The following is a 23,972-nucleotide window of genomic DNA, read 5'->3' as shown; positions in this document are numbered from 1 at the left end:
AATATATTCAATAAATATAAAATTTAAAATCAAATACATTTACATAACTTAATAAAAAAAGAGTGAGCTTCTCAAAATTTTCAAGCTCAGAGAGTTTCGAGTTGATTTTACAAAAAAGAAAAAGGTGACAACATCGATAAATTATGCGAGTTTATATTTTCTAATTTCAAAAAGTTATACAACTATTCAAAATTATTATTAAAGTCTCACATCTATTAGTACTAACTATATCATTCGAGAGCTGTTTTTTTTATTATTCTGCAATTCAATTTTTTAATAAGATAATTTTAGGCGTCATGAATTTATAAACAAAAATTTAAATAATTTTATTTTTAGTCTCTGACTTTGATCGTTAAATCGAATTAGATTTAAAGTATATTCTTCTACTCTTTAATGAATATTTGATATACTATACTAATAGTTAAATTGTTGCTTAGAGTTTGTCAGTTGAATTTTTTTAAAAAGAAATTTTTAATTGTTCAATAACTTAAAATAACCATTTGTAACTTTTGAAGTTAAATAATTAAAATATAAATTCACTAATAATTTAATCCAACTTAAATATAAATTTTCCAAAAGGAAAATGGTCCAAACTCCAAATCGGTTGTTACAAACTTTATGATTTACCACAACCACTAAGTCATTGTATTTGTATGAGAGGTTGGATCATGGGCTTGGAATTATTACGGTAAATCCAAAAGAGCCAACGGAGGAAAATGATTTCACTCGAATATTTTGGCAATCGCAGTATGAGAAAACAAAAAATCAATTGATGTTTTGACCATTTTAGTTTATAAGTTCTAAAAACAGATTTTTTATTATTCATAATTATATTTAACTTTTTCATGATATAAGAATAAATATTTATATTTAAAATAATAATAAAAATTTTAAAAATATTTATGTAAAAGACTGATAATGTCAACAGCCATAAACAAAACCATTTTATTAAAATAAAATCCAATATCCTAAAATTCAAAATTAACTTGAAAAACCAAAAACTAAACTGAAATATCATAAATGGTTCAAAAAATTCCTACATAAACATGACTGCAGGTAGCATTATCTATTAATGTTCTCGATTATACAAATAATACAATTCTAGACCGACTTTTGTTCCTCTTTTCCCTTTGGGTTCATAGAGCCTTAAAAGGTCCAGATGAAGCGAAAAATAGTATAGCAGTTGCATTAGTTTCAAGTGCTAGTAAGATGTAAAAGCTTTCCATGTCCAAACATTTGAAGGTAAACAAATGTTAAAACCACAACTTTATAAACAAAGTTCATGTTGTTCATGTTAAAAAAGTGTCGAAGCATCATCTATAAAACAGAGGTGTACCTTCACAAACGAATATGAAAGTCACTTTGATTTCTTTACAGAGTCAAGCATGGGAAAAGCACATGTTACCTTTTGAGTGGCTTATAGAGTACAACAGTCACATATTTGGACTCAAACCTATGGGTGTATCCGAGGGCAACAACAGACTGTGATGCCCATCCCTTCTCTATGAAAAGATGGTTAAGTACAACATGTTGAGGCTTCGAGGATGATGCTCCATCTTGGTCATCTGTACCGAGGACAGTTAAATGTAGCTGGGATGGAACTACAGCAGGCTCCTTTGCGAAATCTTCCTCCGTTGGAAATGCCTGACTGTAACTGGAAGTTGGAGACGCTGGAGCCTCAAACTCGGCTACACTATCTAGATTTTCAGGTACATAGTCCTGCAAGAAATAGTGACAAGTAATTAAACAAATGAAGGCAACAAAACCAGTGACGAGTATCACCATCTTAGTTATGGGCAAGCAAAAAGGGTGACATAGTAAAATGATCACCGAGATGTCTTAGACAAGAAAGAACCTACGTAACACATATCTTTCTAATTTCTCCATGTCAGCTCAAAAGTTGAAACAATACATTCAACCTCTGAATTTTAGTTTTTAAGCAACAATATATGTTAAATTTGTAAATTCCGGGTTTTGCATGTTACACCAGCCCAGGAATTAGATGAAGTTAAAACAAAGGTACATGATTAGAAGGTACATACATGAACATCAAGAAGATTACAAATGCGGCCCATTTCATCAGCTATAAAAGGCAGATCAGGTGTATATCTCCATTCACCATCGACAATGAACTTGTAATGGTATACGCCAGATGGAAGGACCAAAAGAATTGAGTGGTCCTTACCAGATCTCTGCAGCATCTTCCTGAAAACGAGAAAACAAGAGACTATATTATATGAGGTCCATGCGCTCAGGTTTTGGATGAAAAGAGGAACTGCAAATTTCGTTATGCATGCAAAAGTGCATCTACAATACTAATGAACTATAGACCTACCTTGATCTCCAATTGTCCCAAGAACCTTCAACGGCCACGTCATTACCACCATAATTCCATGTAATGATGACAGGGATTCCTTTCTCTGACGGACTATCAGCAACCACAGGAGAATCATGCCGCCAAGTTTGGTTGAAAAAGGAATGGCCATCAGCCCTTGGTAAGGGAGCTACAGGAACCTGAAATTGCATCGAAAGCAACCAACCTATCAGTTTAAAGACCACTACTTAGATGGACAAAACTCTTTAGTTCATGGGTAAACCATCAACAAACTTCTTCTCCCTCTCCTCACTTGGCAATCCAAATAGACCTTGAACCGATGAAAAGATGTCAAAAAAATATGACTACGGCCCCAAAACAACTTTTTTTATTGAAGAAATAAAAGTTACTATCTAACTAGGACAGGAGATTAACAAATCAAAGAAACTAATTGAAATAATAATTTTCACAATCTTTTACTTGAAAAACAATGTGGATACTAACCCCTAAAATTATAAGTGTCTAAAGCTCCACAAGAATCTGTGAATGAAAATTAAACGCACACACACTGCATAAAAGGGCAAAAATTCTCATAGACCAAACCAATGTAGACATCAATGAGATTGGGGGTTCCAACAGTAAAGAAGATTCTGTTTCATGTTAAACTTTTAGGGGTATTAGCATTGGTTAGTCTTATCACTCACTCTTCCTCCTCACCATGTGTCATATATGTGTTTAGTTTAGTTCTCACCAATCAACAGCTCAAAAGATGATATAAAGACGTTAACATCTAAGAACCCCCTCTTAAGGATTACAACATGTGCACACGCAGTAACTTTCTCAAACAAATTTCAAAAAAAAGCAATGAACCAAACAAAATCAAAGCATGCTATACTAAAAGGATCCAACAAAAGTATTAGCTTTTAAGCTTTCTTTTTTTACGTACAAGTCACTTTTCGTTCCAAGCTTCTAACAATCTCTCAAAAAGCAACAAACTTAAACTTTAAAAGATATCAACACACTCATCCACCAGCGTTCGCAGAATTGCCCAAACAGTGACAAAAAAATACACGTTCAAACTCTACCTTCCACGTTTCATTCCCTGAAACCATTCACAATTTCTAATTCCCCTTACCTGTCACTCAATACACAGAACTGTTCTTCAGTTAGTTGTTTCAAATTCACAAGCAAAGCTCAGATCTTCCTAATTCAAACATCTCTCAAACAAAATATCTTTTATTTTACTTGTAAATATTTTTGAGTAAATTGGATAACAAAATTTAAAATAAGTTCAAAGTCCTGAAACCATCATTGAAAATTTTAAGATGCCAACCTGAGGAGCGAATAAAAGCGGGGATCGAGACCGCCCAGGGCTCTGCGGCGGAGTATTCACCATTGAATCAGACGATGGCACGCGAATTCCAGCTGCAGCGGCTCCAGGAACAACGGCCTCGCCGCCATTGGATCTTCCGGATAGATCGTCGACACCGCCGTTAGCTCCGTCCTGTCTTCCGTTTGCATTCCCCATATTTTTCAGTCTTTTAGTATATAATTTTTCAAAGATATCCAAAAAGAAAACAAAAATTAGATTAAAAATAAAAGAAAACAAGGAGAAACTTGTTTCAGTAATAGAGTGAAGCCAGGGATTAAAGAACACTGGCTTTCGGTTTATTTACGGAGATTGACACTAGGAACGTGTTCGACTGCAAGTGCCGGAAAACGTTGTTCTGATCAAAAACCATTTTTTTTCTTTTTTCTTTTTAGTATTTTATTTGTCTTCCATTGGCAGACAAGCTATTTGGATAAATTAAAAGGGGAACGTTAATACACAACCATTCCTATTTTTGTATCGTGCATCCTCTTTATTTAACGTTTAAGAATCATAGACTGATCTGATCAAGGCGTAATTTTTCTCGAAAAGGTCAACTCAATCGTTTTTTTCTATATAAATTTTAAAAATTTTTTATTAAAACTTCATTTTTATCACTTTATTTTTTCCTTGTCATTCTTTAATAAATTCTTTAGGTTTTCTTGTCCTGACTTATGTATTTTTAACCGTATCTCTACCTAATTGATTAGATAAGGGAAGCTCGTTAACTTAACCACACTCTTGGGTAACTATATTAAAGTGTCCGTACGTTTTAAAAATTTTATTTAAGTAAAATTAAAAATTAACCAAATATTTATTTATGATTAATCCTATTTTAATTATGTAATTCACCGACGAATCAGTCTTAAATTAGATAATAATGGGATAATGTTGCGAGTCGCAATTGTCAGATTATGACAACTACAAGATGTGTTGAACTTATCTTCTTTTTACTTTTGAGCTTTTTATTCTTATCTCCTTTCTCTTCTTTTGTCATAAGCTAATCATAATAACCATAAAACTGTTGGTCTCCCTATTAAAACAACAAAAATAGTTATATTTTTTCCCATATTTAATATATGCCAGCTCAATTTATTTTTATATTATAAAATGTTTTAAAATTGTCTTTTTATTTAATTTCAATAGATTTATTCTTTTATATATATATATATATATATATTTCCTTTTCAAACAAAGTAAATCCTTCAACCCATATTTATGGATGGGTCAGGCCATGATTAAAAGAGTAATAAATTTTATTGATCACATGTGTATCCAACTAGATTGATAACTCACTCGTACCATGCTGGCGCCATGTTGTAAGGTTCGGTGTCCTTGATTTGCCCGGGCGCCAACTTGCTAACTGCTTGGATTGGTTATTTGGTGAAGGACGTCATCTTCATTTTAGTTGGAGCTGAGTGTTTGGGCTTCGACTGTCGGCCCTCTTATGCGCTTTGATGCTTTTTTTTTTCTATCGATTTTGTTTCGCAATTAGCTGATAATTGATAATTAACTGAATCTATTAATTATTTATTTAAAAATATTTGATGAAATTTATTGATGGCTGATACATGTAAAATGATAAATAAGTGTATGATAATTTTATTATTAAATATTTATTTATTTATAATATTTCAATTTTATTGGGTGAAATTATTGAAATAAAATACTATTACCAATAAATTAATAAGAAAATATTTTTAAAATTTTAAATAAACAAATTTATTAAGTGTCTTATTTGCAAATATTAGTCTTATGGAAATTGATAAATATTAATACCATATAAATATAATTGTAAATTGTATTCTTAGTGATAATTATGTTATGTTCTTAGCATGTAAACTGGTGATAATTATGTCACACTCTAAATAATTTGTCAAGTAACATATTTTAATTAATATAAACTTTCATAATAAGTAATTTTATGCAAGTAATTTGAAAATAAATTAAAAGCACATAAATATTCAAGAAATAGATATATATCTCGTTCCACATGTTTCATTAGGTTTGAGGGCACGTGGCAAAAGGAGTAAATTTTGAACAAGTATCGTCAGATATGTTATTCCACATATCTCATTCCCAATCAGCTATGAAAAAAATTACCCATCCTTACGTTTTTTGTTGTGGAGGTTTTAGCCCAACAAACTCTTACAAACCTCCATACACAAAACACTATAATTAAGGGATTTGAATACTCAATCCTCTATTTGTACCTAAATCAACTAAAATATACCCAAAATTCTATTTATCAAACACCCCCTCTATCTTTTTATGTCTAAACATGTGGTGCATTGTTTTCTTTCGCACCTGTTTTTTATTTATAGGGTTTAGGGTCTCTTTTTCAAAATGGTACTTATATTTGACAAAAAATATACATTTTGGTACCCGAAGTGACTTTAATAATTTTAGTGTTTAATTTAGTTTTTAGAGTTTATTTAAGGAAATTTATAACTAGTTAATAATATTAGCAATTAACTTTCATCAAATCAACCCTACAATTCAAATTTAATCATATTCATCATATTGCATTTGATAAATTAAATGCAAGATTAAATAAATTCACAATTAATATTAAATTTATTCTATTAATAAAATTATGAAAAATTTAAACCTAATAATATTAATAATTAATTTTCATCAAATTAACCTTAAAACCTAAATTGAATACTAAAAATTAATATTGTTACCTTTTGAAACTAAAATATGTAAGTTTTATATCAAATAAAAACAGAAAAAAATAATACATATATAAATTTATGTAACTTTTAAAATGTAAATAACGAAGGTAAAATATCAGGATTGTCACTCAAGTTTAAGGGCACATTTATTTTGATTATATATATTTTACAATTTCAACATTACTTAGAAAAATTGTAAATTTTAGTCATTCTACCATTAAACTCCTAACGGAATGTTGACATGTTAGATGTTTTATTGGCATAACAATAATTTAATTCATAAAATTTACATGCTTTGTTAATTTGGCATTTATTTTAAAAAATTTAACAAATTTAGCAATTGATATTTACATATTCTATTAAATTGATATTGATTTCTCGATGGTGAGAGGGGCATGATATGAGAGTGCCACCTTCTCAAACCTTAAATAGAATTTATGCTTAAGGATCTAATTGAAAAAACTACCAAGTTATGAGACTAATATGAACAAAAAAAATTAGGGACCAAGTGAGAAAAGTTGACAAGTTCAAGAACTAATTGTTACTTTATCCCATAATTTTATTATCTAACAATTTGGACGGTTCAGATCAAATACGTAAAGATTTTTCCAGCCTTCCGCCCAGTTATTGAACAGGATTACCAATGACTCAAGCTGGGCTTTTTGACAGAGCCGAAGCTGAGATAAAAGTAGGCTAAAAGCCCATATATTAAGTTATTAACTTAAGCTCATCCATATGTTAAAATCAGGTAACAAAAATTAGTAGAAGCAGAAAAAGCTCAAAACCCTAAATCTCAGAGTAGTTAGTTGACGAATGTTCTTTTTTCTTTAAAATTTTGGCGAGAAAAGAAGAAAAGAAGAAGATGAGGCCGATTTTGATGAAAGGTCATGAAAGGCCATTGACGTTTCTCAAGTACAACAGAGATGGAGATCTTTTGTTCTCATGCGCTAAGGACCATACCCCTACCGTTTGGTTCGCCGACAATGGCGAGCGTCTCGGCACTTATCGTGGCCATAATGGCGCCGTTTGGTCTTGCGACGTCTCAAGTAAGTTCTTTTTGTTCTTTATTTATTTTATTGAAGTTTTTAAACTTGAAGTTCCAATTTTTAGTCCCCTCCCTCAAAACTTGTAGGGGATTCGATGAGGCTTATTACGGGAAGTGCCGATCAAACTGTGAAGCTGTGGAATGTTCAGACGGGATCTCAATTATATACTTTCAATTTCGGTTCTCCTGCGAGGTCGGTGGATTTCTCTGTAGGGGATAAACTAGCTGTAATTACTACGGATCCTTTCATGGAATTGACTTCCGCTATTCACGTTAAACGCATTGCTAGAGACCCTGCTGAACGTAAGCTTAAAGTTCTGTTCTCTCTCTCTCTCTCTCATACTAAGTGATTGCTGCTCAGTTTGTTAAATTTTGTATTTATATATTTAGGTAGGGATTTTGAACTTTTGAGTGAGATGTTGAAGATAGTTACAATGTAGAAGATCAAATATTGTAAAAGAGAAAAACATCACTTTTTTTTTTTGTGCGTGGTTCTCACAAAAATGTTAAAATAATTATTATGCAATAATTGGGATTTGGGGCTATTTGGTTTTAGGCAAGTAAGTCATTTGTTAAAGTAATGGATATAATCAGGTTCGGGAGTGAAACAGGGTAATAAGTTATTGACAGTAGAATGTATAATGTATTTGTAACAGTCTGTCATTGTACTTATTTGTTTTTCTTTCTCTTACATAAATTTTTTACTTATTATTAGTCTGCTGATTTCTTTGATGTCTATATTCTGGTTCATTACATTGTGAAATAACTGTGCAGAGACTGAGGAGTCTGAGCTTGTCATCAAGGGCCCTCAAGGTAGAATAAACAGAGCTGTTTGGGGACCTCTCAATAGGACTATCATTAGTGCTGGAGAAGATGCCATAATCCGTATATGGGATTCTGAGGTAAATTGCTGTCAGATATGAATAGTTCTTTTTGTGAGCACGGAAGCTATTTTTGTTCTATAATGTTGCACAATTGATCGGTTTGTCTTCAACATTGAAAATATTCTGATGTAATAATTTGTTTTCACTTCTTGATATTCTTCAAACTAGATCTTTTCTTATTTTTTAATTATCTTTCTTCTATATCCTCTGTTATGTTCCTTTATTAATCTGTACTTTGGATTGTCATGTTGTCTTGTAGACTGGAAAACTACTTAGAGAGGCTGACAAGGAATCGGGTCACAAAAAGACAATAACATCACTTACAAAATCTGCAGACGGTTCACACCTCCTTACTGGTTCCTTAGATAAATCTGCCAAGGTGATGCATCTTATTAACCTCACAAGTTTTTTGAGCATTTGTGGCTATTTTCTGAAATAACCCCAGATTCTTTATTCTTTGGCTAAAATTTCCTCTGCCTGATTCTTCTTACATTTTTCTATAAATGTTTAGCTATGGGACACAAGAACGTTGACTCTTATCAAGACCTATGTTACTGAACGTCCGGTCAATGCTGTTGCTATGTCTCCACTTCTCGACCATGTAAGTAAGAACAAATATGAGCGGCATAACTTGTATGAAATTCCCTCTGCCCCTAACTGCATCTGTCCTTAGTTGGCTGCATTAAAAATCTGACATAGCCTTTTTCTAGTTCTTGAAGTTCAGTATCTCGTTTCTTAGGATTGTAATAACTTCTGGACTTGAAACATTTAAACCTCTAGCACTCATACATTAAGGCTTAAAGGTATCTAATATTGTAATGCACCTCAAGCATGGAAAAATTATTCTTTTTATCGTCAAATGCTTATGTTCAATTGTCTGTATTTAGTTGGTTATAGTAAGGGGGCGAACAACTGATCTAGTAATCTGCATTCAAACTCACGAATATTTTTATTTGCCTCAACAATTACATCTCACTCTAATCGTTCTGAATGCCTTTTCTCCATCTAGGTGGTGCTTGGAGGTGGTCAGGATGCATCAGCTGTCACAACGACAGATCATCGTGCTGGGAAGTTCGAAGCTAAATTCTTTGACAAGGTTAGTTTTATGTTTATGAAAAGAATGTTTCTTTATGAGGTGAAGATCTGTTATTTTTGCAATTTTGTTTCCTTTTTTATCGAATTGTTTGATTGCCTTGGTAGATTCTTCAAGAAGAAATTGGAGGTGTAAAAGGTCATTTTGGGCCCATAAATGCCTTGGCTTTTAACCCAGACGGGAAGAGGTAAGAGGCAAATTGTGCTTTTTTAAAGTTTTCACAACTTGCATGTGTAGCTCACGTGCACTATTTCCCTCTATTTTGTATTTGCCTAGTCTTCAGTCTTTTTTACAAGTCGTCTTTTGAACTTGTAGTTTCTCGAGCGGTGGTGAGGATGGTTATGTTCGATTACACCATTTTGACCCGGATTACTTCAACATCAAAATATAAATATGGAGCAGCTTACAGATATAGCTTGTTCCAACAAGACGACTGGACAACTAGTCCTTATAGAGTATTCAAGGCAAGGAAGAGGGAAGTGATCAAGTATTTTTCTGCACGTAACCAGCTTTCTTCTTGTGCTCGATGTGGCAATTTTGAGCATTACGATTTTTATTTTATTTTCACTAAAAAGATTGCGTTACTTCAACCTTTTTTGAACACATTTGCAGTTTCTTCTTCTTTTTTTTTTTTTCTTTCTCTTTTTGGTAGCTTAGCTCATTTTAGTTTAGAGCTTTAACGAAGTAATCCTTGTTTGATAAAATATTATTGTTTAAAGAAATAACTCGGTTTTGTACAATAATGTATTGACTTACTTTAAACATATCTCTGTAGTTTAAATTTGGAAAGACTGAACCGAAATTTGCTTTTACCATCGTTATTAAAACTGAAATGATCAATCCAGTGAGATCCCGACTTTATTCGGGTCAATTCAACATTGATTCATATAATGAGAATACCGGTGAAGTGAACTAAAAAAATAATTATTGATGCTATTCTCTCTGGTACGGTTCAGCAAGAAAGGGCTTGACAGTCAATAGCAACCCAATAAATTGAACCACGTTTAGCGCAAAGAAAACGATTTGATCACCTGTTTCCAAAATCCAAAAATCAAAGAAGCGTCTTGTATTAAATACCCACATGTATATTTATAGTAAATCGATCCGAGCCTATTTTGAAGCTGAATTATTAGGATTCAACTACAAACCTGGAAGAAAAGAGGCAACTTGTCGCTCTTGTGCCCAAGAAAATCTACATTTTCATGAACGAAAAAAGGTTGATAAGGCCCTTATTGAGTCAAGAAAAAATAGTAGTTCTGGTATATAAATTGGCCAGGAAGAAAACAAACATTTGCTAAATTTAAGATTGAATTAATCTTTGGTTTTGTCTCTCTAAGCAAGGAGTATAAAAAAGGTTGCGGCTTGAGGTTAAGGGAAGATGTTGCACATTCACTTTTTTAGGGTGACCACATGAATCAACTTGACCAAGTTCAGGTTCTATAGATTTCATTTTAACAATATAATCAACCATAATAAGAAGCCGTCACATTTGGCCGTTCAAGACCTTTGAAATTTAAGAAATAATTAAGTTCAGCATTTTATCAACAATGTAAACTAAGACCTCTCCTTCAAAATCTCAAATATGTCGACGGTATTGTGGCACAAAAGCATTGTCAGTTTGTATAAATTGAAAGTGCTGAACTGTGCAGATTTTGCTGCTCAAATAGACTAGTGTGATTCATATATAAAAAGCTAAAATACATACAGAAAATGGAAAGAAAAAAGATACTTACAGCGCTCCTCCTCCTGCTGGACCAAATGCTTTGAAAACGGACATTGCAGTTATTGAAATGGCATTAGCAGCCCCTCTCTGACTTTGAGGCTGAAACAAGAAAAAGAATAAACAAACAATGTTAAAACCAGAGAGAGGAATGATAATTCATGTATAATCAAAGTCAATTAATACAATTGTTTTTCTCAGTGTTTCTATGTATTTGGAGGGTTGTATGTCCACCCCCATGTCTGAAAAGAAAAATGAAGGGTTCAACATAGATTTAACATGAAATACTTCCCAAAATATGGGCAGAAAACATTACCACTGCATTGTTCAGCAATATGAATAATCCAGTAACAAGTGAAACCTACATGATACCAATGAATTTGCCCCATAAATCACACGGTTTCAACCAAAAAGAACAAAGAAAGAAAAACAATTTAAAAGAAACATGTCTAATTCATTTCAGTGCATTCATTGCATTCAGAGCCTGGAGTTCATAACCAGAAACTTCTCCATGTATTTGTACATATTTAGGATTTAGATTCACTTACAGATAGAGTGTTTCTTAATATGGCTGCACAATTTATCACCAAATGCAGGACTACCCCTGAAAGCATTGCTATATAGGGGAAACATGACAACAATGGAATTGATATTACCTGAAGATTACAAAAAAGTAGCATCAACTAGCTATTTTACTAAAAAAATAATAAAAATCCATCACATAAAATGGTGATGTGGAATTGTAACCAATACTGATCCGCCATAAGTCAAGTCAAATATTTTCTAAATGCTGATATGCCACTGATCCGAGAAGTGAGGATTTACTATTGGTCAATGAAGTTACACGTCATTACACCAAAAAAAATGAAGTTACACGTCAGCATTTTATTTAACAACATCAGTCAATTTGGTTTAATTTACTTGAAGAAAATAAAATATAATAATTTGATTATAAATTTTATTTTTCTCTTTAGGTGCCAAATGGTTAAAAATTAAAAGGTGTATTTATAGATTAGCCCAAAGAAAAGAAGTATAGGAATACAGTGATGTGGAGGTAAGAACTTACAGCTGAAAGGCGTGTAACCATGAGAGGCCCAAGGCGTCTCTCAACTGGTGGATACAACAGCAGTTGAAACAGTAAAAGACCCAATCCTGGAAATGATGGAAAGCATGCTATTAGACTAACGCTTTCTGAAAAAGAAAAAACAAAATTGCAAATACTTTCGAGGAAATTATTGCAACATTGAAAGTTATGGATATACCAGAGATAGCAAGAACTTCACCAACATCTTGGGATGAAAAGCTTAATCCTCCATATTTTTTATCACTAACTGCCCAAAGTGAAAATATCTGCAAAGACATGTCAAGGGTCTTATGTAAAACATGAACAACTCTAGCGCACACACACACACATATATATATCAAGAATATGTGAAGATCAGATCATGATGAATCCTAGACAATGTGAGAAGTTTGTACTTAAGTCAGATAGGCATAGGGGATGAGAATAAATTGTGTTTAAGGGATATAACTTACTTCAGAGTAAGCCATCTCTTGAAGTGAGAAAACGCAGTATACGATGATTGTAGACATTAGTGGCCAGTTTTTTAAGAGATTTGATTTGTGAATCTGTTTTTCTTCTAGTTCTACCATGTTATCTTTCTGACCAGAATCATTTGAAGAATGTTCTGAAATATCATGTAGATCAGCTCTCTCATTTGCCTTTTCAGCATGCTTGTGTAATGTTTCCTGCATAAGTGTTCGTCACCATAAAGGAGAAAGAAATAAACAACAGAAATCTTATAAATTGCCTATATAAGAAGCATACCCCATAAAAGGATTAAACTTGTCTCAGTGTCAAATGCAATATTTTTTTTTCTCTAAGAATCAATCATAATGTGCAAACTGGAGGCAAATGCATGCATATAAACCAGTAAACAACCAATAAATGAGAAACATATTGAAGACTGAAAGAAATAGAAAGTTAACTTAATCTTAATGCGCAGCTATGTTGCTCAGACTTAGGGATGAATGATGGATACCTGTGTCTAATAGTCAAATATCCAAAGTTCAAACCTATAGAACAATGTCTTTATTGATCATGAACTTCTATTGTAATTACCAATTCCCCAAGCCAGAGAGGGAACAAGAAAATGCAAAAGATGAGAAAATGAGTCTGAAACTTACTGGAAGCCATTTGCAGGCAACAAGAGATCCAACAGCATAAACTGATATTATGAGGCATGGTAGGAGGTAGGGAAATCTGAAATTGTATGCACATCAAAACACCACCACATAAAGAGAAAATGGGAAAAAATATGACATGTGGATAAAAAAAGCAATGTGGACTACCTCCCGAAAATGGAGCTTTCCGCGAAAAGATTTGGATATTTCTCCACAGGCTAGGAGGCCATACATGAAGTAATAAATATGGTTAGAAGGCAAAAAAATTTTCTTTAACAATCTGCATAAAGAGTGGAGCGATGGAACGTCTCTACCTGTGCAAAGAATCCTCCAATAGCAGGGCCAATAATCAGTCCTATGCCTCGCGATGTACTAACCTGAAATGCAAAGTCTGATATAAATATAATACTGCAAAAACCAGATATGTACCCAACCGACTACAAAATCAATCATCTTACAACTGAAAGTGCCAAAGCCCGATACTCTTCTCTACACACTTCAGAAGCATAAGCCTGGAAGAACAACCAAGAAGGTAAAGTATTGAAGTCCTCTTGAGTAAGTAATACTCGGAAATGCTTGTTGTGTAAGTAAATGTATATGAGTTCAAAAATGCAGACTGAGAACACATACCCTTATTGTGCCAAGCAGACTATTAAAGCACCCAAGAAAAAATCTCATGGACAGTGCCATCCAAAAGTTCGTGCTAAGGCCAAAGAGAGTGTTGAACACAACCCTGAAATAAAAAAATTGTGATGATACAATTGCCAATTGACAATCAATTGTATCAAAAGACTTCATTTTTTTAATTATAAAATAAGTTTGAAAGGTAGTTGATGGAAAAGATTCTGACACTGAAAATGTCCCTATCAATATAACAGGTTTACGACCATATCGATCAGCAACCACTCCCCAGAAAAGAGATGTCAAAGCTCTTCCAACCATAAATGAAGACCCTAGAATGGGCAAAAATTTCTGTAACTAAATACCAATACACCATCCTGAAATCTAATTTACCAGCTTGTAAAAACTATTGAATATTAGGATAAGATATTACCCACAAATCCTGCATAGAAACCAATGTCTTCCTCTCTTTTTGCAATATGAAAGTCTCTGATCTGCCAACCAAAAAACCCGTATACAAAATAACACTTTCAGTTTCCATAGTAGCATCTTCAATTATAGCAAACTAACAATAAAAACCAAATTTCCCAGCCTTCAATAAGAAGTAATAAGTTGTAGTATGTAATAGGTTTTCCAGAGGCAGATAACATACCATAAAGTAAACAAACGGGAATAGTGATGATATTTGCAAGGCTGAAAATTTGTAACGAAATAATAACATAAGACACGACTGTTAAAACTAAAAGAGACAACAACAACAACAAAAAAAAAAACTAACACGAAAAAAGGAAACCATAAAACATTCCTAAGAAGAGTTCAAGGTATAGCAAAGTAAAATATAGGAAAGCTGAAATGATTTGATTATTTCCATTCAAGGACAACCCAAAAGCAATTATCAGTAACACCTCAATCTTACATTGAAACATTGTGAGTATCCACAATGACTATGTAGTGCTTTTATTAAGACAAAATCGTGAGATTTTCGAGTGCAGGTGTCCACAATATTATTAACCACTGTTACAAGAATGCTTGAACCTTTGTCTTTGACACGTTTATGGATATTACTGACCAGTACAGAGAGAGACAATCCAGATAAAAGACAAGAGCTTGTAAGGGACCCCGGCTTGTTCTTGCTTGAGACGATCCATCTTACAACCTGGGCATTTTTCACAGTACTCTGCTTCTCTCTCCAATAACGAAGTTCTACTCTCTTCCATTTCACTCCAAGAAATTCTCACTCAGAAACGAAGAAGAAAAAAAAAGCAAAAATGGCTTCTTTTGCTGTCTGGGTCAAAAACTCAAACACCTTCTCATCAATTTTGTCCCTTTCTTTTCGGAGGGGGTATAAAACGCAGGGTTTCAACACGTTTGAAGTGGGGGTTATTCCTTTCTAGTGTTTTTGTCTGCGTACGTGGTTGCTGAAATAGGGAATTGAGCGTGAGCAAGAACTAACTAAGAAGCAATGCTCTTACCCCAGAAGATTGTGATACATGAACTTTAGACACGCATCCAGATGATTGTAGCTCAAGTTGCGTCGCTTGACCAAAAAGAACAAGCAAAGACAAATTTAATGATGATGAAAATGGAAATGAAAGACGGCTTAATTTTGGAGAGACCCAACTCGCGGTTTCGCCTCGACCTTGGAAAATATTTTATAAATTATGTTTTGATAATAATTTTTATTTTATTTCCTTTCGTGTGTTTAATAATAATTTGAGCTGAATTAGAATGATTTAGAAAAAATAGTAATAATTGATCAATGCTGACTTGTAAATAAATTTATTTCACCACTTGTTTTAGACAGTGTGATACAAGAAAGTAATAAAACAACAATTTTATATATAAATAGTTCAAATATACCTTAAATATATGTGTAAAATATTGTATAAACATATAACAAACTAAATAAGTTAATACAAAAATAATACAAACAACAAGTTATACCAATATATTGTTACAACCAGTTGCCAAGCTCTTCTCCATTGAGTGTGGGACTACTTTGCAAACTAGTCAATAAGGGAAAAGCCTTAGGAACCAAGCATTAAGGCCAGATGTATTAATTTCATTACGAGAGGTCTCTCGTCAACAATGAACTTGTCCTCCTCGGTAGCATACTTTTCCTCGTCGACAGTAGACTTCCGCTCCTTAGCAGCAAACACCTTTTGCTACTCAACAATAAACTTCCTTTTATTGCTAACATTCTTCTGCTCCTCAGTAGTAAAGTCCTGCTCCTTAAACAACAAATCTCTCTTCCTTAACAGCAACAAACTGTCTCATGTGATACAATTACACCGAATAGATTGGCTTTCATCAAAACTCCTAGAAGGATACTATTGCGCCAAAATGAATTGACTTCCACAGAAACACTTCAGTTGCATAGCTTGGTTATGCACAAAATCTCTCATGAGATGCAATCAAGCAAATATACAAATTTGACTACAAAATCTCTAATGCTCTTCACTTGCTTATTTATTAATATATTTTGCTTGTCTTAGTCTTTGTCAAGCAATTTCCTAACATGCTTTAGACTTAAGGGGGACAATTATTATAGTGTGATATTATTAGGGTCAACTGTCAAATACAACTTAGTACAGGACCATTTTGCAAACTAGGAAAAGGTTTTTGGACCAAGCATAAAGGTTAGAGATCTTAATCCTGGTATCTGATATCCGATCATGGATTAACATTAGCATTAGATAGTGCTCCTAAGCATAAATGTAAGCACCCTTAACTCAAGAACTTGAAAAACACCTAAGCGCATCAAACTTGATTCATCACCAAAAAATATATATAAACTAGACTTATTCACGAGCTAGGCTACTTGCCCAATTCTAAATGTTTGCGCAAAATATGAAAGGGTTTAAACTTTAAACAAAAGTACAATGCCTAAAAAAATTGGTTTGGGCAAAAAAAGAACCTAATTAAAATATAAGTTGGGTTTGAATTTAAACACTCAAGATTTGAGCCCAATTTGACCTAACTTGTTTTTATGCTTTTATAATATATTTTTGTTTTATTTTTATATACGGTTTAATTTACATCTCATAAAATTAAGGGTAAACTAAAAAAATAGTCACTCAACTATGTCCACGTTTCTATTTTGGTCACCCAATTTTGAAAAATTTTCAATTTAGACACTAATGATTGAATTCGTTCTTGTAATAACAAATTTTCAATTTTGTAAAGTCGAGGCCAAAAATATCACTATGCAAATCTAATAAAAAGGAAAAAAGAATTCCATGAATTTAAGGGCTTTCTAAGATGTAATAACAAATAAAGTGAATAAATAATTTATAAGAGAGGTAATCAGTAATTTGCAAATGTAACCTAATATTTAAAAATTAATAATAATACAAGATTCAATTTCAACATTTATATTTAATAATTAGGAAGTTCGAAAAGTTTAAGAGCATTTTATTGTTTTTTAGGGCAGAGCATTTTATTGTTAAATATCACATATCTAATAATTTCTTAATTAAATTATTTTTTATTAATTATAAATTAATAATTTATACGTATATGAGGAGAGAATGAGAATAAATAATAAAAAGTAACCCATAAAATTGTTGTTTAAGAATTAAACTAAAATATTGTTTTACCGCATTAAACCTAAAGGATTAAGAGGAATAGAAAATGATTTATATAAAATTTTAGATATAAATATTTATTTAATTTTAATTATATATGTCAAACTTTTTAATCAATGCAACTAGAAAATTATATCTAAAATTTAGAACAAATCATTTTAACGTATTTATTAATCACATTTATTAAATAACTGTATTTTTCAATAAAAAATTAATGTTTAACTAAAATAATTATTTTATGTTATATATACATACACGTATCTAGATAAAAAGTAAAATAATATTCAATTTAATATATATATATATACATTTAATAAAAAACAATTTCAAACTTATAAATAAATGACTTTTTTACAAAATATCTAAAATTGCCCTTATTAAATTTTAATGTCTAAATTATCCCTATTAATTTTTATAAGACCTAAAACATCCTTAACATTTTTGATATCGTCTACAGTGCCCTATTAACTCCTAAAATTCTTTTAGGAGCTGTTTTTATATAATATATAGATTATTAATAATAATGAATAAAATGATAAAAATCACGTTAAAATATATAAAACACAAAAGGAAGCCCAGTCCATCTTTCATTGGGTCCGAATAAAAGCATGGGCGTAGATCCGACCCTTAAACCAAGCTCCATAACGAGTCAGATGACGTGAGTGATTGCTGAGTTCCGCCATTTTCCTAGAAACCCTAGTTCTTCCCTAAGAAGCCAATCTTTCGAATCTTCATTCTTTCCATGGCCAAGAAGCGAAAGCAACGATCTTCTGCGGTCGAACCCACTAAGGAAACGGCGGATCCTCAACCAATCAAAGAGGAAGAGCAGCAACAACATCAGGAATACATACCCGAAGATCCGAAACCGAAAGTAGAAGAGGAACAGAAACTACAGGAAGTGGAAGAGGAAGTAGAAGAGGAGGTTGAAGAAGAAGAGGAAGTGGAACTGGAAGAGGAAGAGGAAGAGGAAGAGGAGGAAGAGGAGAACGAAGAAGACGACGACGATGAAGAAGCCGAAAACCAAACCCTAGTCGGTTCTTCCAACGCCGCCGTTCAAAATGGAGCTCCAAAAGGAACGAGTCAAGACGAGGAATTGGACGACGAGCCGTTCGAGAAGCTTCTAGAACCTTTTGGGAAAGATCAATTGATTACCCTTATTAAGAAAGCGGTCGATAAGCACCCAGAATTCATCTCGTTGGTTCGGGAGCTTGCGGATGTGGACCCGGCTCAACGGAAGATCTTCGTACACGGTCTTAGCTGGGATACGACTGCTGAAACCCTCACCGCGGAGTTTGCTAAATACGGGGAGATCGAAGAATGCAAAGCGGTTACCGATAGGGTGTCCGGGAAATCCAAGGGCTATGCTTTTATCCTCTTTAAACATCGGAGTGGAGCACGCCGGGCTCTGAAACAGCCGCAGAAGAAGATTGGGAATAGAACTACTTCTTGCCAGTTGGCTTCGCAAGGGCCGGTTCCTGCACCGCCCCCTACTGCTCCACCTGTGTCTGAGTACACTCAGAGGAAGATTTTTGTTAGTAACGTGTCAGCTGAAATGGATCCAGAGAAGTTGCTTGAGTTTTTTAAACAGTTTGGGGAAATTGAGGAAGGTCCGTTGGGGCTTGATAAGCATACAGGGAAACCGAAAGGCTTTGCACTTTTTGTCTACAGGTCAATTGAGAGTGCAAGGAAGGCCTTAGAGGAGCCTCATAAGAATTTTGAAGGTCATGTTTTGCATTGCCAGAAGGCCATTGATGGGCCAAAACAGACGAAAGGCGGGTTTGGTGGAGGTGCTTCTACCGGGCATCATCAGCAGTACCAGCAGCATCATCAGCAAGGACAACATCAAAATCAGTCTCGTTACCATCACGCTAAGAAGGGGAAATACTCGTCTAGTGGCTCAGAGACTGGTCATTTGATGGCTCCATCTGGGCCTGCTGCAGTGGGAGTGGGGTTCAACCCTGGAGTTGCTGCTGCTGGGTTTAACCCTGGGGTGGCTGCTGCTGCACCAGCTTTAAACCCTGTGCTTGGACAGGCTTTGACTGCATTGCTAGCCTCTCAGGGAGCTGGTTTGGGGCTTGGTAATCTGCTTGGAGGGCTTAGCGGTGCCCCTGTGAACCAGGGAGCACCTGCTGCAGGTTATGGGAGTCAGGTTGCCGGAGGCTATGGGAACCAGATGGGAGTACAGGGTGGGTATCAGAACCCACAGATGGGGCAGGGAGGTGCTGGCAGGACTCAACCTGGTGGTGGTGCTCCTTACATGGGATAGTAGGTAAGCCCTAAGGTAACTGAATATAATTTTTAATTTAATTGATATGTTTGCATGATCTTTATCCATAATAGACCTAGCAAATGAGAAATCCAATTTAATTGACATGTTTTGCTGCATGACTAAACATGATCTCACAGCGTGGGGATGGCTGTGTCTAGTATCAGGTTTGGTTATTGCCGAGTTGAAAAAGAATCGCTTAAAAATTAGTACAAGTTTGCATTTAGTTTCTGAAGGACGTGGAGGTTTGTTGTTAACTGTCAACAGAATTTAGTTGTTGAGGCTTGTAAATAATTCACCACTAGGGCTTATATTATGTTTACATGCAGCACAATTGAAAGACAACAGCTCGCGGCATGTTTTAATTTGAAGTTAACTGTTTAATACTAATTTTACAAGCTGCCTGGCGGTGTTGAGATAGATTATTCCTTTTAAGATGGTGGATATTATTAAATCTTATTGTTTCTGACTATACATGAGGCTTATTACAATTTTTTTTATTATTATCTATATTTTGTTAAATTGTATTTGTAATTTTAGTTACCTCATTTCTAAAATTATTCTGAAACGTTCCACTTGCCTTCATCACACTTTTTGTAATTTGAATTTTAGTTGGTTAAACTATGTTAAAAATCTTATTTGGTTTTGCCAAAGGTATGAAGTTTCATTTTGGTTTTTTTCATGGATCTTTTTCCATAAATCTTTTGTTTTTGAAACTTTTTTTTTTTTTTATGATTTTATTCATTGTGCAGATTCTCCCTAGATGCACCAATCATTTTGTTTTCGACTCTGGTGATTCTGAAGTTCAGGAACTCATGCAAACGTGGTCTTTAAATTTGTAACCAAAAGTTGCTACTATTTGCCTACTATAAAGATCAGAAACCTCAAACCTGTATTTTTGTTTCTATTTAGTACTTTCCCCTCCACTTGTTTTAAAAAGATGTACTATTTCAGTTTGAAGATTTGTTTCTTGAAAATTGTTGGGGGAACGGTTAGAATTTCCTGGCAGAGGACACAATGCCTTTCAGGTTTTCAACTGTGTTAAACAATAACGATTTCGTACTTTTTCTCTTAAATTGACTGATGTTTTATGGTGACTATTTCTTATTTAGTTTTATGCGAGACAACCTTTTTCTTGATTTCTTGTGCTTTTATAAATTTGTTTTTACCTTATCTTAAATTGTGTGTAATCTTTTTTCTCTTGTATAGTTCCCCTCTGTCTAACTTCATATAGAATAGATTGTTGTTCCTTTACTTGCATAGCAGATGATGGGGCCATTAACCGCAAATGTTGGATGATATGAGATTTCAAACTGCAGGTACAATGGCTATGTAGTCCTGAACTGCAGGTACAATGGCCATTAACGTCTCCAGCTTGTACTAACCTTGCTGCTCTGATACCTTTCCCTTGTCCCTGTGTTGGTCTTATTGGTTGAGAAACCTTTGCCTTAGGCAGGGGAACAAATGGAATGGTTGGTGTTGTTCTGTCGAGACTCATGAAATGGTTTTCTGTCTTCAATAACATTTGGCGCTCATGAAAAAGTAGAAAACAAGATATTGTGATGGGAGATGGATTCCCGGTAGGGTGTTGTTGCTGACATAGAAGGTCCCAGATATTGTTTTACCTATAATAGCTTGGATGGGGCAATATTTGAGTTGATGGGACAGCGGGACCGGGGAAGCCAAAGCATGTATCCTGTCTAGAGGCATGATATGAAGCTAGTCTTGGTTGCTTGCCCAACTGAAATTGTAGCTTCTGATTATTGGTCTCATGATGCATTTAGAACTGGTGTCCTGGATGATAAGCTGCTTTACAAATTATAGCTTTACAACAAAAGGTTTGGATAACTAGTATAAATTTTCAGAATTTTTATTTTGAAGTTTGAGATTCATTCATTTGAGGTTAAAGGAAAAAAAAGTAGTTTGAGATTCATTCATTCGAGGTTAAAGGAAAAAAAATTAACTTTGCAATTATATTTATTTATAAATAAATTTGAGATTCTCCCAAGATAACTAGAGATAAAATGTTAATTGTTTAATTTATCTAGTCATTGGGTATAAATGAATTTTAGTCAATCGTGTAGTTTTTATTAGGATTTGTATAATTTTATATGTGAAATTTTATTTAATTTAATTTAATTTTCACAAATTAATATAATTATTAATAAATATTATTTTATGTTTATATATTACATACATAAATAATTATATTTATTTTATATAAAAATTTTGATATATTTATTTTTTAATGTGCATAATTGAATTAAAATTATACAAAGTTTCATGTTTTTAACTATATCAAAATAAAGATATTAAATCCGATTTGTGATTATCTATATATTTATATATTTATTTTAGTTTTATAGGTTATCAGTAATAATTTCTTGGAGATTTTTAGGTTTGTGATTATTGTTAGCAAATTTGTTTATCTTTAAAATCCGATTAAATGCAACTAATAGACTAAAAATAAGATTTAATGTATTTGTGAGTACATATGTAAGTTTTTCTTTTAAATTATATATAGCTATGGTATATATTACAAAGTTTTAAGTTTTTAATTGACGTGAAGGTTTATTTTATTGACACATGGTATAGTTAATTTTTGTCAATTTTAAAATTGAGTTTTGAAGTGATAAATTTGAAGTAAAATACATGAAAATTTTAATTTAAAATACTTTAAATTTTGAAATAAACTTCAATTAAAAATGGTAAATGAATTATTAATTTAATTTCTCATTTAAAATAATTGTATCTTATTATGTTATTGGGTTCGATTCAGAATATGTATAAACTATAGTTTTAGTTATTATTGCCTAATATCTGAAATTTGTGGTTAGTTTTAAATTTTACGTGAATCTCATTTTTTCGTTTACAGGTTCAAATTGATTATGAGTTTTAATTAGGGTTGTAGTCATCGTGCTAATTTATCTAATTAAACTAACATTAATTCCACGGTTATGTCATATATTTTCTTCAAAAAAACCATAAGGTTAAATAGATAAATAATAAATAAATAATGGATTACCAAAAAAAACTTAAAATTGCAATGTGCTTTGTCTAATGTTGACTTAATTACTAGGTATTGTAATTATTAAATATTTTAAGTCAGTATTTCATTAAAACATTTGGTAACTAATATTAAAAACAGTATCAATGAAAACCAATAAAAGATATTAAGTTTTAAAATTTATTTCAAAAATAATTTTTTAGTTTCAAGTTAATTAAGAATTGTAATGAAATATTTTTATTTTTAAAATAAAAGATTCAAAGGAAAAACAAAGGAAACGGGTAAATCTAGAAAACACTCAACCAAAAATAAGAAATCCAAGCTTCATCAATCATCAAGGATTTTTTTTTTTTGGAAAATACATGCATGTTTACTATTTAGAAAACAAATTTTAGAAGCAGACTTTCCCTAAAATATAAAAGGTATTTCTCTTTTTTTTAAAATAAAGTTTGAGTTTTGATCCAAAAGCTTAATGAGTTTTTGATTTGAGATGAGAAAAAAAGAAGATTTTTTTTACAAAAATCAGAATTTTTTTAAAAGAAAAAGTTCGTCGGAATCTAGACAAGCTCATCGCAATATAAAAAATTTTAACTTTTTCAACGAGGCTTTGAATTTTCCGATCACCTAATTTATAGATTGAAGAGCAAAAGTGGAGAAAAGAACTTTTTTAAAAGTTTTATTTCGTAAAGATATAAAATAAAAAAAAAAACATCTTTTATATTAAAAGGTGGATGGTGTAATTCCTTTTTATCCATTTCATTTTATTTCTTGTGCGGTTTGATACTAATTAAGTTTTAACTAGTTCAATTTCATCCTCATTTAATTTAAAATTCATTTCAATGTTGTAGGATTTTAATTATTAATAATATTATATGTGTTTTTTATTTAGTTAAAATAATTAAATTTACTGTGTATGTGTATTTATTTTTCTTAATTGTGATAAAATATATTTTAAAACATATGGAAGCATGATTTTTAATTTGTTATTAAACATGATTCTCTTTGAGTAATTGAGGCTTTTATTTAAAATTTGAGTATATTTTATTTACATTACTTATTTTATATTAAAATTAATTTAATTTATTATTATTTTATATACACATTAAATATATAATTTAGAGTTAGATAAATAGGATTGTTTTTTTTTTGGTACACAACTTACTAAGCCATCACGATTACAACAAAACTCTAATTAAAGTAAAAC

General features: G+C 32.5%; 4 protein-coding genes across 13 annotated transcripts; 2 read left to right on the top strand and 2 right to left on the bottom strand.

The window, feature by feature from the left end:
* Positions 1–1,266: 1,266 nt before the first annotated feature.
* Positions 1,267–4,176, bottom strand: LOC108450061 (SNF1-related protein kinase regulatory subunit beta-1-like). The gene is made up of 4 exons (XM_017747500.2): positions 3,648–4,176; positions 2,336–2,514; positions 2,043–2,205; positions 1,267–1,719 (listed from the first exon to the last, which is right to left on the bottom strand). Exons 1-4 carry the CDS (start codon positions 3,840–3,842, stop codon positions 1,402–1,404), a joined length of 855 nt encoding a protein of 284 aa, XP_017602989.1. The 5' UTR covers positions 3,843–4,176; the 3' UTR covers positions 1,267–1,401.
* A 2,899-nt stretch (positions 4,177–7,075) lies between these two features.
* LOC108453521 (eukaryotic translation initiation factor 3 subunit I-like) lies at positions 7,076–10,147 on the top strand. Its single transcript, XM_017751667.2, has 8 exons — positions 7,076–7,407; positions 7,494–7,709; positions 8,181–8,308; positions 8,550–8,669; positions 8,802–8,891; positions 9,300–9,386; positions 9,491–9,570; positions 9,699–10,147. Exons 1-8 carry the CDS (start codon positions 7,224–7,226, stop codon positions 9,772–9,774), a joined length of 981 nt encoding a protein of 326 aa, XP_017607156.1. The 5' UTR covers positions 7,076–7,223; the 3' UTR covers positions 9,775–10,147.
* A 28-nt stretch (positions 10,148–10,175) lies between these two features.
* Positions 10,176–15,577, bottom strand: LOC108453520 (probable peptide/nitrate transporter At3g43790). 8 transcript variants are annotated; one of them, XM_017751664.2, is made up of 17 exons: positions 14,978–15,577; positions 14,561–14,601; positions 14,342–14,402; positions 14,138–14,240; positions 13,918–14,020; positions 13,746–13,799; positions 13,602–13,664; positions 13,456–13,505; positions 13,291–13,366; positions 12,640–12,852; positions 12,366–12,453; positions 12,170–12,255; positions 11,652–11,759; positions 11,420–11,464; positions 11,117–11,205; positions 10,532–10,575; positions 10,176–10,414 (listed from the first exon to the last, which is right to left on the bottom strand). In XM_017751664.2, the coding sequence occupies exons 1-17, from the start codon at positions 15,123–15,125 to the stop codon at positions 10,317–10,319; spliced, it is 1,470 nt and encodes a 489-aa protein (XP_017607153.1). In that variant the 5' UTR covers positions 15,126–15,577; the 3' UTR covers positions 10,176–10,316. The 8 variants fall into 8 exon arrangements, with proteins under 8 accessions (XP_017607153.1, XP_017607154.1, XP_052884258.1 ...); XM_017751665.2 differs by lacking the exon at positions 11,420–11,464 and having other exon boundaries at positions 14,978–15,567; XM_053028298.1 differs by lacking the exon at positions 11,652–11,759 and having other exon boundaries at positions 14,978–15,567.
* A 2,490-nt stretch (positions 15,578–18,067) lies between these two features.
* On the top strand, positions 18,068–21,641 carry LOC108453100 (UBP1-associated protein 2B-like). Of its 3 annotated transcripts, none has more exons than XM_017751021.2 (2): positions 18,068–19,764; positions 21,081–21,641. In XM_017751021.2, the coding sequence occupies exon 1, from the start codon at positions 18,238–18,240 to the stop codon at positions 19,759–19,761; it is 1,524 nt and encodes a 507-aa protein (XP_017606510.1). In that variant the 5' UTR covers positions 18,068–18,237; the 3' UTR covers positions 19,762–19,764; positions 21,081–21,641. The 3 variants fall into 3 exon arrangements, with proteins under 3 accessions (XP_017606510.1, XP_017606508.1, XP_017606509.1); XM_017751019.2 differs by lacking the exon at positions 21,081–21,641 and adding an exon at positions 20,514–20,858; XM_017751020.2 differs by lacking the exon at positions 21,081–21,641 and adding an exon at positions 20,514–20,858 and having other exon boundaries at positions 18,068–19,776.
* Positions 21,642–23,972: the final 2,331 nt, after the last annotated feature.

This window comes from Gossypium arboreum, chromosome 5 (assembly GCF_025698485.1).
Source record: "Gossypium arboreum isolate Shixiya-1 chromosome 5, ASM2569848v2, whole genome shotgun sequence".
Lineage (NCBI taxonomy): Eukaryota > Viridiplantae > Streptophyta > Magnoliopsida > Malvales > Malvaceae > Gossypium > Gossypium arboreum.
Note: the sequence above shows the minus strand (reverse complement) of the source record. Positions and strands in the feature narration are given on the sequence as shown.

Excerpts from the sequence above, each read along its gene's own strand:
- LOC108450061 (XM_017747500.2), bottom strand. The coding sequence starts at position 3,842 with ATGGGGAATGCAAACGGAAGACAGGACGGAGCTAACGGCGGTGTCGAC. Across the intron at positions 2,206-2,335 it reads TGGGACAATTGGAGATCAAG|GAAGATGCTGCAGAGATCTG; the intron begins GTAGGTCTATAG and ends TCTCGTTTTCAG. Across the intron at positions 1,720-2,042 it reads GTAATCTTCTTGATGTTCAT|GACTATGTACCTGAAAATCT; the intron begins GTATGTACCTTC and ends TATTTCTTGCAG.
- LOC108453521 (XM_017751667.2), top strand. The coding sequence starts at position 7,224 with ATGAGGCCGATTTTGATGAAAGGTCATGAAAGGCCATTGACGTTTCTC. Across the intron at positions 7,408-7,493 it reads TTGGTCTTGCGACGTCTCAA|GGGATTCGATGAGGCTTATT; the intron begins GTAAGTTCTTTT and ends CAAAACTTGTAG. Across the intron at positions 9,387-9,490 it reads AAGCTAAATTCTTTGACAAG|ATTCTTCAAGAAGAAATTGG; the intron begins GTTAGTTTTATG and ends TTGCCTTGGTAG.
- LOC108453520 (XM_017751664.2), bottom strand. The coding sequence starts at position 15,125 with ATGGAAGAGAGTAGAACTTCGTTATTGGAGAGAGAAGCAGAGTACTGT. Across the intron at positions 14,403-14,560 it reads TCCCGTTTGTTTACTTTATG|ATCAGAGACTTTCATATTGC; the intron begins GTATGTTATCTG and ends TTTGGTTGGCAG. Across the intron at positions 10,576-11,116 it reads CCAGCAGGAGGAGGAGCGCT|ATTTTCTTGGGCACAAGAGC; the intron begins GTAAGTATCTTT and ends ATGAAAATGTAG.
- LOC108453100 (XM_017751021.2), top strand. The coding sequence starts at position 18,238 with ATGGCCAAGAAGCGAAAGCAACGATCTTCTGCGGTCGAACCCACTAAG.